Raw genomic sequence first — 16170 nt, forward strand, 5'->3', positions numbered from 1 at the left:
GGCACAAAGGGATTTTTTAAGGTAAAAAATCACAGCGATAAAGAAAATGAGAGGAGACAATGATAAAAAAAAATTCTTGAAACTAGAAAACAGATAAGAAAACTGAATGTTAAGCTAGTACTGGAACATCTGAGAACCAACCTGATTTATACCTCAGAATCTCCCAAAGGTTCAGTAGTCAGTGGCACCAGGCATTCTGTGAGTCAAGATGAATGGGGTGAAAATAAAGATTGGTTCATGTCTGTATAAGAAGCTGTGAGATCCCCTCCCAGTCTGGGCAGCTGGAAATATGACCCTCCCTCACTCGAGCAGAAGACTAGAGATTTACTTCTATCTTATAATAGAAGATCTCTGGGTTGAGGTCGTCTAGGTACAGTTGAGGGTGGAGGTATAGTGAAAATAGTAGGATTCATCATTTTTTACGTACTGGATGCTGAGATTCCCAGCCATCTTCCTCTGCTTGGCTGTTAGAACACTGACAGGCAGACCTTTTTCCTTTAGGGAAAAAATAGAGTTTTCTCTTGGGAATCTAGCCCAAAAGGAAAGACCTGGAGTTTCCCAAACTAAATGGCTCAGCCAGATCACCCTACAGTGCAGCTCACAGTTGACACACTTCACCTGTGCACTCAGAGCTTCCATTCAGCTTTTTTTTTCATTACTCTTAACTATAAGTAGACAGCCACAGATTAACAGACAACCAAGGAAACTCTAGAAAACAAAATACAACCAAACAGAAAAAAAACTTGGAGAAACAGGTTAGGCAGGGAGAAGTAAACTTCAAAAAGAAAAGGGAAAGAAACCTCATTAATATCTTCGGAGATGAGCCTATATTGCAAACATGAAATAAGAACAGGATACTATTTAAAAAGAACATAGTGAGAACAAACAAGAGCTCTTGGAAATTAAAATTATGATAGCAAAAGTGAAAAAAAAATAACAAAAAAGTTTAGAAAGATGGTTAAGGAAATATCCCAGAAAAAAAGATAAAGATGGAAAAAGGTAGAGAAAATTAGAGAATTTGTTCAGGAGGTTCAATATTCAAATCATAGAAGTTCTGTGAAGAGAGAATAAATGAAACTTGAAATTCAGGATCAAATCATTAATGAAATCGTTGGAGAAAATTGCCCTGAACCAAAAGTCTGCGTTTCCAGAATCAAAGGGCCTACCCAAGTACATGAATGAAAATAGATCCACACCAAGGTATATCTGGTGATTTTTCATGTCAAACACTGGGACCAGAAAAATCTTACAAGCTTCCTGAGAGAGAAAGCAAGTTTAATTCAAAGCATTAGAAATCAGATGGCGTCAGACTTTTCAAAAGCAACACTGGAATCTAGAAAACTAGAGCTATGCCTTCAGAATGATTTTCAACGTAGAATTGTATATGCAGTCAAATTATCAAGTGAGAGAGTACAATAGAGAAATTTACCAAAAAGAAAAGTTCTTCCCACTGTTTCTCAGGAAGCTGTTGGATGATGTGCTCAAGGTGCTCAAGCACAACGAAGGAATAAATCAAGAAGGAACAAGACCTGGGATCTAGGAAACAGGAGATCCGTCATGGTAGAGTGACGGTCCAGGGAGGACAGCTGGTTCAGGTTGGAACAAATCATAAGGCTCCATGAGAGACTGCTACAGAAAGGTGAAAACTGATAGGAGAGAGGAGACTTGGACATTTGTCCAAAAGGTTGGGATTAAATTACTAATACATGCATAGAAAACTAAGCAAATTGAGAAATAGGAGACTATTTTTAATATAGTCTAGAGGCATGTTATTTAGGGTCGTTAAGGTAAATGCCAAAATAATCAGAAGAGGTGAAAGTGATTGGCTCTGGTGAGTGGAGAGTGGCAGGGCCTGCTGATTTATAACATCTTGTAGAACCATTTGGCTTTTGAAACCGCATGTATGACTGATTAAAATAATTATTAATGAAAAAGACTTCACCAGCTTAATGAAAAGTGATATTTTAAATTTTTATAAAAATTACTAGAGAAGTTGAAATATTTTGGTATGTACATTTCCTACTTTTGACTCAAATCTTCCTGTCATCTGTCAACACAAATCAAAACCTTGAGAGCAGAGACCAGTGGTCCTTCCTTTTGGAGTTGGAAGGTCTGGGAATCTGTTGTCAGACTGTTCCCTAAGGCTTTCCTTTGTCTTAAGGACCCTGCGCTTAGATCGGTTTCTGCAGACTGTGGAAAACCTCTGTCTCAGTGACCTTGGCCTTTTTCTCAGGTTGTCCGCACAAACCAGTGTGCAGGAGAATTCGTCATTACCTTCCCTCGTGCTTACCACAGTGGCTTCAACCAAGGCTACAACTTTGCAGAGGCCGTCAACTTTTGCACTGCTGACTGGGTGAGTCTGGAATGTGGTGGGCTGGCAGGGAGAAGCAGGAGGGTTGTGGGGAAGCTGAGGCACTAGAGCCTCCAGACTTGGCTACACTCAACCTTGAACCTGTCCACAGTTGCCAGCTGGGCGCCAGTGCATTGAGCACTACCGCCGGCTGCGAAGATACTGCGTCTTCTCCCATGAGGAGCTCATCTGCAAGATGGCTGCCTGCCCAGAAAAGCTGGACCTGAACCTGGCAGCAGCTGTGCATAAGGAGATGTTCATTATGGTGCAGGAGGAGCGGCGTCTACGAAAGGCCCTGCTGGAGAAGGTGGGTGATGGGGAGAGTGCCCTGGATCAGGCACCCTAGCCTGGCAGAGGTAAGGGGGAGGAAGAAGTAGAAGATGTAGCTTCTACTCTTGGGATGTAGTGAAAAGAGCTAGATGCATCTGGATTGGAAACCACATTCCATTCTCTGTTCTACCATTTACCAACAACCATTAGCAAGTTAATTTACTTCACTGAGCATCAGTATCCATGTCTGAAAAATGGGGATTATAATAGTGCTTATCTTTTTGGATAGTCAGTGGATTAAAGATAACGTTTGTTAAGTAACTGACCCATACCAGGTGCTGGCATAGCTGCTGTTCATCATTATTTAAATAACCCAACAAGACAGACTGGCCTATAAAACCCCCACTGCTGATTAGCTGGGTGACCTTTTCAAGTTACATAACCTCTCATAGTCTCACTTCCCTACTCTGTAAAATGAGAATAAATACCTAACTTGCAAGGTGGTTGTAAAGCTTGAGTAAGGTGATTTATGTCAAAGCATTTATTACTGCACTTGCAGTGTAGCAGCTGCTATTATTGGTAATATTAATACATGAAGAAAATGACTGAAATATGGAACATTTCTTAGGAAATGCCATTTTATTACATTCAGATGGTTTAGTAGCTCAAATTAGGGTGGTATTACCAAGTAGAAGGTGGTCTTCCTTTTATTAATTTCTCGTAAGCATGTATCAGTTGTGCTTGTAGATGAGTGGGACTGCTACTCGTGTAGTTCAGTTGCCTTCTTAAAGCTTCCGATTGACTTACCCCGTTAGGGAATTGACTTAGTGAGAGTCCTCCGTAGGATTATAAAGGAATGCTGATCCTGAGGGATCCCTTGCTGCCTGTTTAGGGTAATACTTTCTTATTTTAAAGCTCATTTGTAACTTGCCTATGAGCATGTAAGGAGAATTGCAGCTACAGTAAGTGTTGGAAGTCTTGGGGCATGTCAGTCTGTAGCGGTAGTTGGTGAGCCCCTGGGCTTTTCCAGGCATCATTTTCTCTCTCTGTTCAGTGCTGTTATTAAATGATGACCCTGGGCCTGTGCCAGACTATAGGAAGGAGCCAAAGCAAGATGGAAAGACTAGAAATTCTCATCTTGACATTCAGAATTCTTTTTACTTGGCCCTTACCTTAAAGAAGGGTTTTGGATCACCTAGTCTTGAAATTCTATAAAAGATTGTGTGTGTGTGTGTGTTTGAGTACTTTTCTGGGGAGAGGGCTCATAGCTTGCGTCCAATTTTCAGAGGAGTCCTTGTTCCGAAAATACCTAGGGGCTTCATCCTTAGAGCATTCTCTGGTTTCAGAGTCAAAATGGACTGCAGTTAAGATTCTCACTTTGGGCAAGTTGCTGACTGCCTCTCTGAGACTTGGTTTCCTCTTTGGTAAAATGAGATAGGCCTGTGAAATAGGTATCCTTATCTGAAAATTAGAGCAAATAACAGTAAATATTTGTCGAGCGCTTATTCTTTTTTCCCCCCCTTTTTTTCACCCTGCTGTACATTAGACCCCCCCAATTTATTCATCTTCTAACTGGAAGTTTGTACCCTTTGACCAACATCTCCCCATTTCTCCCACCCCTCAGCCCTTGGCAACCACTGTTCTATTCTGTTTCTATGAGTTGGGCTTTTTTAGATTCCACATGTAAGTGATATCCTATGGTATTTGTCTTTCTCTGTCTTATTTGACTTAGTATAATGCCTTTAAGGTCCCACCATGTTGTCACAAATGGCGAGATTTCCTTCTTTCTCGTGGCTAATGTTCCATTTTGTGTATATATACCACATCTTTCTCCCTTTATCTGTTAATGGACTCCTAGGTTGTTTCCACATCTTGGCTATTGTGAATAATGCTGCAGTGAACATGGGAGGGCAGATATCTCTTTGAGACTCTGATTTCATTTTCTTTGGATATATACCCAGAAGTGGGATTGCTGGATCATATGGTAGTTCTATTTTTTAAATTTTTTGAGGAACCTCCATACTGTTTCCCAAAGTGGCTGTACCACTTTTACATTCCCACCAACAGTGCACAAGGGTTCTTTTTTCTCCACATCCTCACCAATACTTGTTATTTCTTGTCTTTTTGATAATAGCCATTCTAATAGGCGATATCATCCTCACCACAATGAGGTGATATCTCATTGTGGTTTTGATTTGCATTTCCCTGATGATTAGTGATGTTGAGCATCTTTTCGTATACCTATTGGCCATTTGTATGTCTTCTTTAGAAAAATGTCTACTCAGATGCTCTGCCCATTTTTTTTTTTTTTATTGATATTTTAATGGTTTCTAACATTGTGAAATTTTGGGTTGTACATTTTTGTTTGTCCATCACCCCATATATGACTCCCTTCACCCCTTGTGCCCACCCCCCACCCCCCCTTCCCGGGTAACCACAGTCCAGTTTTCTCTGTCCATGTGTTGGTTTATATTCCACATATGAGTGAGATCATACAGTGTTTGTCTTTCTCTTTCTGGCTTATTTCACTTAACATAATACGCTCCAGGCCCATCCATGTTGTTGCAAATGGGACGATTTTGTCTTTTTTTATGGCTGAGTAGTATTCCATTGTATATATATACCACATTTTCTTAATCCAGTCGTCAGTCGAGGGACACTTAGGTCGCTTCCACTTCTTGGCTATGGTGAATAATGCTGCAATGAACATAGGGGTGCATAAGCCTCTTTGGATTGTTGATTTCAGGTGCGTTGGATAGATTCCCAGTAGTGGGATGGCTGGATCATAGTCTTCCCATTTTTTAATTGGATTTTTTTTGCTATGAGCTCCTTATATATTTTGGATATTAACCCTTTATCAGGTAGATGGTTTGCAAATATTTTCTCCCATTCCATAGGTTGCCCTTTCGTTTTGTTGATGGTTTCTTTGGCTGTGCAAACGTTTTTTAGTTTGATGTAGTCTCACTTGTTTATTTTTGCTTTTGTTGCTTGTGCTTAAGTGTCATATCCAAGAAATCGTTGCCAAGATCAATGTCAAGTCGCTTTTTCCTTGTATTTTCTTCTAGGAGTTTTACGGTTTTAGGTCTTATGTTTAGGTCTTTAATCCATTTCAAGTTAATTTGATGAGTAGTATAAGATAAGGGTCCAGTTTTCCCAGCACCATTTATTAAGAGACTATCCTTTTCCCATTGAGTATTCTTGGCTCCCTTGTTAAATATTAGTTGACCATGTATATGAGGATTTATTTCTGGGCTTTATTCAGTTCTGTTGGCCTATGTGTCTATTTTTATGCCAGTACCATACTGTTTTGATTACTATAGCTTTGTAATGTAATTTGAAATCAGGAAGTATGATGCCTTCAGCTTTGTTCTTCTTTCTCAAGATTGCTTTGGCTATTCAGTCAGGGTCTTCTGTGGTTCTACTTATTCTAAGTCGTTAGTTGCTCTACCTTTGTTAATCCTCATAACAACATAATGAGAATGGTACTGTTATCTCCCTTTAACAACATAGAGAAACTGAAGCCCAGAGAAGTTTAATTTACTCAGTATCACACAGCTAATAAGTGACAGAGTGTGATTTGTAGTGTGTAATGGACTCAGATCTTATGCAGAGGTTAGGTGTTAAAGTGGGTATAGAAGACAAAAACTGTTGGAGTCAAATTTCTGTTTAAAATCCCTAAAATTGCCCATAATGTATGGCATTGTGTTGTCTTTCAATTACTCCAGCATAGCTACTTTTCTTCCATTTTTTGGAATGGATTTCTTTTTCTTAATCTGAGCAACAGGTGACGTCATTGGCTTAGGTATGGAAGCCCATGTTGTTGAAAAGAAAATTGTGTCTTTAAACACTGGACACAAGCACATAGAGGTTCATTTCTGTAAGTTATATGTGTACACACAGTGTGTCCTGCCTGCTGAGCAGCCAGCACGGTACCTGGAACACAGTGGGCCCTGAGTGACTTGGAAGCCAGCATTGTTCCCCAGTACACGGCCTTTCTCTTGGCCACTCCCACACATTGCCACCTCTCTGGTGCCTTGGTCCACCACTTTGCTCACCTTCTCTCACCCTAAAGCCCCTTTCTGCTGATCTGAATCCTACCTGATTTTTCTTCCTCTCAGCCTACACTTGTCTTGCCCTGGTTCATCTCATTCCCCAGCTTTGAGAGTCTGGACTTCACAGAGGCAGTGTGCTCCATGGAGTTTGGTCTCCCCCACAGCCCTCAGCATAGATTTGAGTCTAACGTGAGGCTCAGTGGTGGCTGAGATGGTGGTTTCTGTGGCCCTGTTGTGGTTCTGTTAATATGTATGGGTTGAACCGCTCCCAGGGCATCACGGAAGCTGAGCGAGAAGCTTTTGAGCTGCTCCCAGATGATGAGCGCCAGTGCATCAAGTGCAAGACCACGTGCTTCCTATCAGCCCTGGCCTGCTACGACTGCCCAGATGGCCTTGTTTGCCTGTCCCACATCAATGACCTCTGCAAGTGCTCCAGTAGCCGGCAGTACCTGCGGTGAGCAGGGGGTCTACCTGGAGGAAGTGGGCTGAGGAGGGGGATGCCGAGGTGAGCCAGATATGCTCTTCCCTGCCCTCTTCCTTCAGGTATCGGTACACCTTGGATGAGCTCCCTGCCATGCTGCATAAGCTGAAGGTTCGGGCTGAATCCTTTGACACCTGGGCCAACAAAGTACGAGTGGCCCTGGAGGTGGAGGATGGGCGGAAGCGCAGTGAGTGATGGGGGGACGGAGGGACTCCACAGGCAAGTTCTATTCCCTTTTCTTCTGTACCCCTACCCCTTTCCTCTGCCTTTACTCAATACTGCCTACTCCTCACTGCTTTCATTCTCTCTCCAGGCCTTGAAGAGCTGAGGGCACTAGAGTCTGAGGCCCGTGAGCGGAGGTTTCCTAACAGTGAGCTGCTACAGCAACTGAAGAACTGCCTGAGCGAGGCGGAGGCTTGCGTGTCCCGGGCTCTGGGACTGGTCAGCGGCCAGGAAACTGGGTATGGCAGCGGGAGGTGTGGGCACAGATAGCCTGCTGAGGAGCCAGCACCTGGGAAAAGTACTACAAGGGGTGGACTCTGAGTATCATTGGGCAGACAACATCAGCAGGAAGCTGACAAGCACTGCAGTGCGAAGTGGCCTGGGACGTGTTGGGGAGGGCAAGGAGACCAGGCAATTAGAATGGAGAAGAGTACCTCAGGCCGGCCCTATGGCGTAGTGGTTAAGTGCGCATGCTCTGCCGCTGGCGGCCTGGGTTCGGATCCCGGGCGTGCAGCGATGCACTGCTTGTCAGGCCATGCTGTGGTGGCGTCCCATATAAAGTGGAGGAAGGTGGGCACAGATGTTAGCCCAGGGCCAGTCTTCCTCAGCACAAAGAGGAGAATTGGCATGGATGTTAGCTCAGGGCTGATCTTCCTCACAAAAAAAAAAAAAAAAGAGTACCTCAGTGCTAAGAAAGCTAGAAATGTTTGTTTTTATCAGTACCTGGAGGAGATTATAGACAGGCTGAGCAGTTTTGGGGGCAGGGAGGAGTTGTGGAAGCTTTAGGGGCAAGAAAAGGACATAGAAGCATAAAACTGATCATAGAGTTCACAGTAGGGGATGGATTGAAAAGTCCAGCTTCTGTTACCATCAACTAATTTCTAAGCTCCCCTCACCAATATATCCTCTATTCCTCTCTTAATTCTTTCTTCTCATCTTATGAATGTGCTTGTATCTTAAAACCCTCCCTCTAACCTGGACAGTTGAGGGGAACTGTGAAGTATGAGAGATCAAGGTGGGCAGATGTGAGGAAAGGTGTTGGGTCTCAGCACAGAGATGGAGGGAGGGGACTGGGTTTGGACCTGAAACTCTACATGTAAAACTCCATAGCCCCCACAGGGTGGCTGGCCTGCAGATGACCCTGGCTGAGCTCCGGGCCTTTCTGGACCAGATGAACAACCTGCCTTGTGCCATGCACCAGATTGGGGATGTCAAGGTGAGGAGGGGTGGACTTGGAGTGCTGCCGAGGGATCAGGGAGATTGGGGGACCTGAGCAGCAGGCCACTCTTGGCTCTCTTAAAAAGCGTCAAGTATTTGGGCAAGACAGGATGCACACGTGAGAATAACGGGAGGTAGGAGACAAAGGGTCTAGCAATTGATTTAAAAATGGGATTGAGGGCGGCCAGGTGGTATAGTGGTTAAGTGTGTGCGCTCCACTGTGGCAGTCTGGGGTTCGCAGATTCGGATCCCGGGCGCGCACTGATGCACCGCTTGTCAAGCCATGCTGTGGCGGCGTCCCATATAAAGTAGAGGAAGATGGGCACAGATGTTAGCCCAGGGCTGGGCTTCCTCAGCAAAAAGAGGAGGATTGGCATCAGATGTTAGCTCAGGGCTAATCTTCCTCACAAACAAACAAAAAAAAATTGGAATTTGAGGAGCAGATGGCAAGGGTATGAGTACAGAATGCAAAGTCAAGGGAAGGTTTCCTGGCAGAGGTGGAAGAGGAGGAAGGAAGTAACAAGGTTGTTTGTGGGCTTGGAAAGCTGACTCCAGGAAGGTAGAGGAGAATTAGGATGGAGAGAGTAGTGGTACCAGTGTGAGCATAGGGGTTTGTGAGAAGGCGAAGCATAGCAGAGCATTTTAGGGCAGAGGATCTCCTGGTGCTATACATCAGAATCCTCTGGGGACTTAAATAAAGCACAGACTCTTGACCAACCCCTATAAAGAATCTCTAGGGGTGGGGTCCAGGAATCTGCATTTTAACAAACTCCTCAGGGTCTTCTAACAGGCAGTGAGCTGTTAGGAACCACTGTCTTAGAGCATCGTGAAGGAGGAGAGCCCAGCCCATGTTAGGCTCTCTTCCCAAATATTGAAGGGTAAGAAGGTAGCTGGGGCAGGGGTATCTGGTGGTGGGACCTCTAAGTGGGCCCATCTGAGGAGTTTGTTCTTCATCTATATCCTGGTAGGGTATTCTGGAACAGGTGGAGGCCTACCAGGCTGAGGCCTGTGAGGCCCTGGCCTCACTGCCCTCCAGTCCAGGGCTACTGCAGTCCCTGTTGGAGAGGGGGCGGCAGCTTGGGGTGGAGGTACCTGAGGCCCAGCAGCTCCAGCGGCAGGTGGAACAGGCACGATGGCTGGATGAGGTGAAACGCACGCTGGCTCCCTCAGCCCGAAGGGGCACCCTGGCTGTCATGCGGGGACTGTTGGTCGCGGGTGCCAGTGTAGCCCCTAGCCCTGCTGTGGATAAGGCCCGGGCAGAACTGCAGGAGCTGCTGACCATTGCTGAACGCTGGGAGGAGAAGGCCCACCTCTGCCTCGAGGCCAGGTAGGTCTAGCCTCTTCCCTCCCTGCTCTATCCCAACCTTCAAAGTTTAGTGGAGAAGCTGAAGATGATTCCAGTGGGTGGCCTTGGGCACCAGACTCCTGTGTTGGTGTATTGACTCTTCTCCCCTTTTTTGTTACCTATCTTGTCTTTTTTTTTTTTAAACTCCATATACACGTAGAGGCAGAGATAGGCTTATGGGGAAGCAGAGATGAACAGATACAGAGATGTATAGAGGACTAGCTCCACAGGCTGACATGTGCATATGTACAGGAGCACAAGTACCAACAAGCAGATGAATAGATGTTGGTAGAAAGACACCACACACAGGCCAAACTGCAGCACCAGATTAATATCGCAGGTTGTGTGTGTCTGCAGGCACTGCCAGCAGTCTGACAGACTGGCAGACAAGCAGAGGCATGAGGGCTGTGGCAGAAGTTGGGTGCATGCAGTCTGGAGCAAGCAGGGACTGGCAGCCACCCGTAGGCAGAATACATGCAAGTAGGCCCAAGTGGCAGCCCCTAGGGGCTCATGCTGCTATATCTGGTGGTCAGGCTGGGCTTCTGGTCAGGCAGACCACCCCAGGCTGAGGCCTCTTTTTTCTCTACCTTTAGGCAGAAACATCCACCAGCCACACTTGAGGCCATAATCCATGAGGCAGAAAACATCCCTGTTCACCTGCCCAACATCCAGGCTCTCAAGGAGGCTCTTGCTAAGGCCCGGGCCTGGATTGCTGATGTGGACGAGATCCAAGTGAGAACCCTGTTGCCCCTCACTCTCCACCCCAGACCTTGAGTCCAGCTGGGAGTGATGGCATATATTGGGTTGTGCTGTGTTGGGTTGGGTTCCTAGAGAGAGCAAGGGAGCATGGCACATCGTGAGAAGGCAAAGTGTGCTTTGTGAGCAGCATGAGGAAGGGTTGTGAGGCTAGCCTGAGAGAAGAGAAGATGCTGGTTAGGGTGAGGATGGTGGGGGCAGGGAGGGTAGAAGAGGCAAACTACAACAAAATAACTAGTCTGGTGGTCCTGGGGGCTGAGCCAGTGATTGTAGGAGCTATGGGAGAGAGCCAGGTGGGCATCTCCTGGGATTAGGACAATCCCTGTTGTTTTCTGCCTCAAGATTGCTAGTCCCATTCATCTTCCCAGCTCTCAGGGCCGGGCACGGAGTGATATCAATAAATGTTGGCAAGTTGAATTGAACTTTCTCTTGCCCCTGTCCCAGAATGGGGACCACTACCCCTGCTTGGATGACTTGGAGGGCCTGGTGGCTGTGGGCCGGGACCTTCCTGTGGGGTTGGAGGAGCTGAGACAGCTAGAGCTGCAGGTACTGACAGCACACTCCTGGAGGGAGAAGGCCTCCAAGACTTTCCTCAAGAAGAATTCTTGCTACACGCTGCTGGAGGTGAGGCCTGGGATCCTGACCCACAGCCTCTCTCACTCCTGGCCTGCCTGTTGTGAGACGGCTCATATGAGAACATGGGGTTTTGGGGGTGCTGGGGAGGGGAGGAGAAGGGGTGGGAGGTAGGGGAAGCCCGGTCATCCCCCCTCTGTCTGCCTGCCTCAGGTGCTCTGCCCGTGTGCAGACGCCGGCTCAGACAGCACCAAGCGCAGCCGGTGGATGGAGAAAGAGCTGGGGTTGTACAAATCTGACACAGAGCTGCTGGGGCTGTCTGCGCAGGACCTCAGGGACCCAGGCTCTGTGGTAAGGAGCTTGGGCCCAAATGGGAGAAGAGCCTGGCAATGATAGAGTGCCTGAGTCTGGCAACCATGGGCAGACTGCTTGCTCCCTGAGCCTCAGTTCTCCTGGTTTGGGAGTAGGGGGTTCATGGCACCCAACAAGGGAGGGGATGGGCTGCTGACTTGCTCTCCTCCTGTCCTGGGCACGGCAGATCGTGGCCTTCAAGGAGGGAGAACAGAAGGAGAAGGAGGGTATCCTGCAGCTGCGTCGCACCAACTCTGCCAAGCCCAGTCCACTGGCATCATCGACTACAGCCTCCTCTGCAGCCTCCATCTGTGTGTGTGGGCAGGTGCCGGCAGGGGTGGGAGCTCTGCAGTGTGACCTATGTCAGGACTGGTTCCATGGGCGATGTGTATCGGTACCCCGCCTCCTCAGCTCCCCGAGGCCCAGTCCCACCTCATCCCCACTGCTGGCCTGGTGGGAGTGGGACACCAAATTCTTGTGTCCACTGTGCATGCGCTCACGGCGCCCACGCCTGGAGACCATCCTGGCACTGCTGGTAGCCCTGCAGAGACTGCCTGTGCGGCTGCCCGAGGGCGAGGCCTTACAGTGCCTCACAGAGAGGGCCATCAGCTGGCAAGGCCGTGCCAGACAGGCTCTGGCCTCTGAGGATGTGACTGCTCTGTTGGGACGGCTGGCTGAGCTTCGCCAGCGGCTGCAGGCTGAACCCAGGCATGAGGAGCCCCCTATCTACCCTTCAGCCCCTGCCTCTGACCCTCTCAGAGAAGGCAGTGGCAAGGATATGCCTAAGGTGAGCTGACCAGCACAGCTCTTGTCCTCAAATTCCTGTCTCCTAGCCCCCACTCCTATTTAGGCTCCAGCCCTGTCTCTGCTCTCTGACTTTCGGTCTTCTTTGGCCCAGCCTCCCTGTCCTGTTCTGCATCTTGTCCAGATCCCTAGACCGCTCCCTGCCGGCAGCCTGTGTCTACCCTCCTCCTCCAGAAGTTGGCGAGTCCCAAGTTTGGGGTTGGAGCGAAGAATAGGGCCTGATTCTTCAGTTCAGTTACCACGACCTGTTCTTGCTCTCCTTGGTAGGTGCAGGGGTTGCTAGAGAATGGAGACAGCGTGACCAGTCCTGAGAAGGTAGCCCTGGGGGAGGGCTCAGGTAAGAGAGGTAGGTCTAGGTGTGGGTAGGCTGTTTATTGGATTATCACCAGAGTGACCATGTGGTGGTGGGGATACAACCGGGGGCAGCCTCTAACTGAGCCTGTCCCTGCAACCCCCCAGACCTGGAGCTGCTGTCCTCACTGTTGCCACAGTTGACTGGCCCTGTGTTGGAGCTGCCTGAGGCAACCCGGGCCCCCCTGGAGGAACTCATGTTGGAGGGAGACCTGCTTGAGGTAACTCTGGATGAGAACCACAGTATCTGGCAGCTGCTGCAGGCTGGGCAGCCTCCAGACCTGGAGCGGATCCGCACGCTTCTGGAGGTGAGAAGGGGGATCATGGGCAGGGCCAGGAGGTCAGGCCAAGCAAGCAGAGAGCCTAGGCCTGACCACTGGCCCACACCTCTTTCTGCCTATCTGTGATCACAGCTGGAGAAGGCAGAGCGCCATGGGAGCCGGGCACGGGGCCGGGCGCTGGAGAGGCGGCGGCGGCGGAAGGTGGATCGGGGTGGGGAGGGCGATGATCCAGTCCGCGAGGAGCTAGAGCCAAAGAGGGTACGGAGCTCAGGGCCAGAGGCTGAGGAGGCCCAGGAGGAGGAGGAGCTGGAGGAGGAGACTGGGGGTGAGGGACCCCCACCACCTCTGCACACCACTGGCAGCCCCAGCACCCAGGAGAACCAGAACGGCTTGGAGCCGATGCTAGGGGCCAGTTCATGCCCTTCGGCCACTTGCTCCACTCTGACTCCCCGGCTGCATGTGCCCTGCCCACAGCAGCCGCCTCAGCAGCAGTTGTGACAGTGGCTGAGCCTAGCACAGACCCCAACAGAGAACCCCCTTGGCCTCAAGGATCCTCTTTCTGACCATCAAGCCTGCTTCTTGGGAGGTGGGCAAGTAGAGGGGATGGCCACCCCCCAACTCCAGCCCACCCCTGAGTCCCTTGACTTTTATATTCTGACTCCAAGGTATTGTTCAGACCTCAGCTCCTGGGGGCCGGCCCCTGGAGTTCCCCTCCCTGGTAGCCTCTAACCAGCATTCCCAGACACCTGAGGCAGACAGATGGATGGGCAGGTGGGCGGCTGGGGCTGGGCCAGCACCATTCCAGAGACAAGGCCAGTGCATATGCAAACTGGGGGCCTCTCCTCTCCTTTCTTGCCCCAGTTCTGGCCCTGGCCAGGCCATGCTACACTAACCTCACCTTCTCCTCACTTTTTCTCTTTCCTCTCCCCTTTTCCTGCCTCCTTCTCCCTTCTCCCTTCCCCTGACTGTTCCACCCAGGAGGAGGAAACTTCACATAGCTGTGCTCACAGTTTTTTTATTTTAAATGAATTTGGTTGGGGAGCTGAACAGGGCTCCCTGTGATCTGAAGAAAGCTTTTGGTGCTTGTCCTCACAACCACCTAGACCTTCCCTCCCTGTCCTGCCCTGTCTCCTTTCCTCCTCCTGGGTTCATGTTGTAATAAAAGAAGATTGTTGGTGTGTAATTAATTTGTTCAAAAGAAAAAAAAGCAAAACAGGAAACTTGGTTCCAACTGAAGCCTATTTTAATTTTATTTTATTATTTTCCTCTTGTTAGAAATAAAACCCTTAGCAACATTTTTTGGAAACATGTTTCGGAAGTGCATTTCTCTTCGAAGAGGGAGAACAGTGCCTCCATCACCTGTCAGTGCTGGTGGGAGCACTAGGGCTGAAGCCAGGGAGCTCTGCGTTCTGAAACTCAGTTCCACCAGCTTTTTAACCATGGGCAAGTCATCCCCGAGTCTCCCCCTCCATTCCACGGCCAAGCCAGTTTTCCCCATCTGCCAACAGATGGGCCCTGGCACCTCTCACCTAAATTCCTGCCACAGCTTCCTCCAACTTTATGTCCTCCAGTGTATCCTCAAGCCTCCAGAGGGATGGGGGGGGGTGCTTGATTGAGGTATAATTTACACTATAAAATTTACGTGTTTTAAATGTACAATTCAGTGATTCAGGAGGGATGTTTCCAAAGTGCAGATCTGATCATGCCACTCTACTGCTTAAAAACATCCAGGATGCTTCATTGCCCTTAAGATCAAGATTATATATATAATCTCATTCTTTCTCAAATGCTTTCCTGTCCTACTCATATGCCACATTCAGGGACCCTTTCCTGATTTTTCTCCACCCTAAAGGGTTCTTTCTGCCCCTGTGAATGGGGACTAAAGCTCAGATGTGTGGTCATTTGCAACCCCTGAGTTCAATTTTTAAAAACAGCTTTATTGCAGTATAATTTACATACCATACAGTTTACCCGCTTAATTCAATGGCTTTTAGTATATTCTAATTGTGCAACCATCACTGCAAGAGATTTTAGAACGTTTTCATCATTCCAAAAAGACTCCACGCTCCTTTAGACATCACCTCCCTCCCCTGCTCTCCCAGCCCTAGCTCACCAGTAATGTATATGGATTTGCCTATTTCAGACATTTTATATAAATGAAGTCATACAATTTGTGGTCCTCTGTGACTATGTCCTTTCACTTAGCGTAATGCTTTCAAGCTGAGTTCACTTTTAAATGTAGATATTAATAGTGCCTTTATGTTGGACATAGTGTTTTTCCCCTTGTGGGCTCCAAAGTCTTTAAAATGAGGGTGTTGGACTAGATCAGGGACCATCACTACTCGCTGCCCTTTCTCATCTGAATGTTCAGTGGGTTCATTTTGCTCCACTTCTCTCCCTTCTCAAGATTTCCAGTTGATGGGAACCTAGTGATGAGTGAGAAAGCCCACCCTCTTCTGACAGCTTTAATTGGTGGGAGGATCTGGCTCAGCCCTGTATCCCGTCGTCTTTCAGTCAGGAGGCACTGGGCTGTACAAGTAAGGGGAGGCAGGGGCTGGTGGACAGCCCTGTCCTGGGCCCAGTTTGACCCCAGGCCCCAGTCCAGGGGAAAAGGCTGGTCTTTGCCCACTAGTATAGAATTGATCATGAAAAGAGGGTTGGAGGAGATGACCTCAGAAAAGACTGGGACGTGAGAGGTAGGACAGGGACAGGAAAGGGCTCAGGCTCAGCACTTGACTACCACTCCCCACCCCAAGGCAGGCAGCCCCCGGAAGAAGTGGCCCAACAGGAGAGGAAAAGGGTGCCTACCACCTGTAGCAGCTCCCAGGCTAGAGAACTGTGAGGCCCAGGCTGGGGTCCTCCAGGACATGGGCCCAGCCCTCAGCCATTTCTACATGGCCTTTCACATCTTGGCACTGCCCTGCCCCATCCCTCATGGTGGACGTGCATCCCAGGAGCTCTGGTTGCAGATCTGCTCCCCTATCCCGGGCACTCGCCTAGAAAGGGAGGTGTGACTGGCTTGGGGGTCCCAGATGAGTGGGAGATGGGGAGAAAGGATTGGGGAAGCAGAGGGTATCTTTTCACCTCCAAGTCATTTTTTACTATAGAGACACTGC

The 16170-nt window shown here is 48.5% G+C and overlaps 1 protein-coding gene across 9 annotated transcripts in view; it reads left to right on the forward strand.

The window, feature by feature from the left end:
• Positions 1 to 14360, forward strand: part of KDM5C (lysine demethylase 5C) — a 32993-nt gene extending 18633 nt beyond the window's left edge. For 5 of the 9 annotated variants that reach the window (XM_058535957.1, XM_058535959.1, XM_058535960.1 and 2 more), the window contains 14 exons: positions 2234 to 2353; positions 2463 to 2657; positions 6945 to 7126; positions 7216 to 7340; positions 7467 to 7614; positions 8486 to 8591; positions 9562 to 9920; positions 10532 to 10670; positions 11139 to 11318; positions 11481 to 11618; positions 11806 to 12405; positions 12690 to 12768; positions 12882 to 13081; positions 13187 to 14360. In XM_058535957.1, the coding sequence (XP_058391940.1) occupies positions 2234 to 2353; positions 2463 to 2657; positions 6945 to 7126; positions 7216 to 7340; positions 7467 to 7614; positions 8486 to 8591; positions 9562 to 9920; positions 10532 to 10670; positions 11139 to 11318; positions 11481 to 11618; positions 11806 to 12405; positions 12690 to 12768; positions 12882 to 13081; positions 13187 to 13552 (2937 nt within the window). In that variant the 3' untranslated portion in view covers positions 13553 to 14360. The remainder of the gene's footprint in view (positions 1 to 2233; positions 2354 to 2462; positions 2658 to 6944; positions 7127 to 7215; positions 7341 to 7466; positions 7615 to 8485; positions 8592 to 9561; positions 9921 to 10531; positions 10671 to 11138; positions 11319 to 11480; positions 11619 to 11805; positions 12406 to 12689; positions 12769 to 12881; positions 13082 to 13186) is intronic. The other 4 variants (XM_058535956.1, XM_058535961.1, XM_058535955.1 and 1 more) reach the window with 2 other exon arrangements.
• The last annotated feature ends 1810 nt before the right edge of the window (positions 14361 to 16170 follow it).

Source organism: Diceros bicornis, chromosome X, assembly GCF_020826845.1.
Source record: "Diceros bicornis minor isolate mBicDic1 chromosome X, mDicBic1.mat.cur, whole genome shotgun sequence".
NCBI classification, from domain to species: Eukaryota; Metazoa; Chordata; class Mammalia; order Perissodactyla; family Rhinocerotidae; genus Diceros; species Diceros bicornis.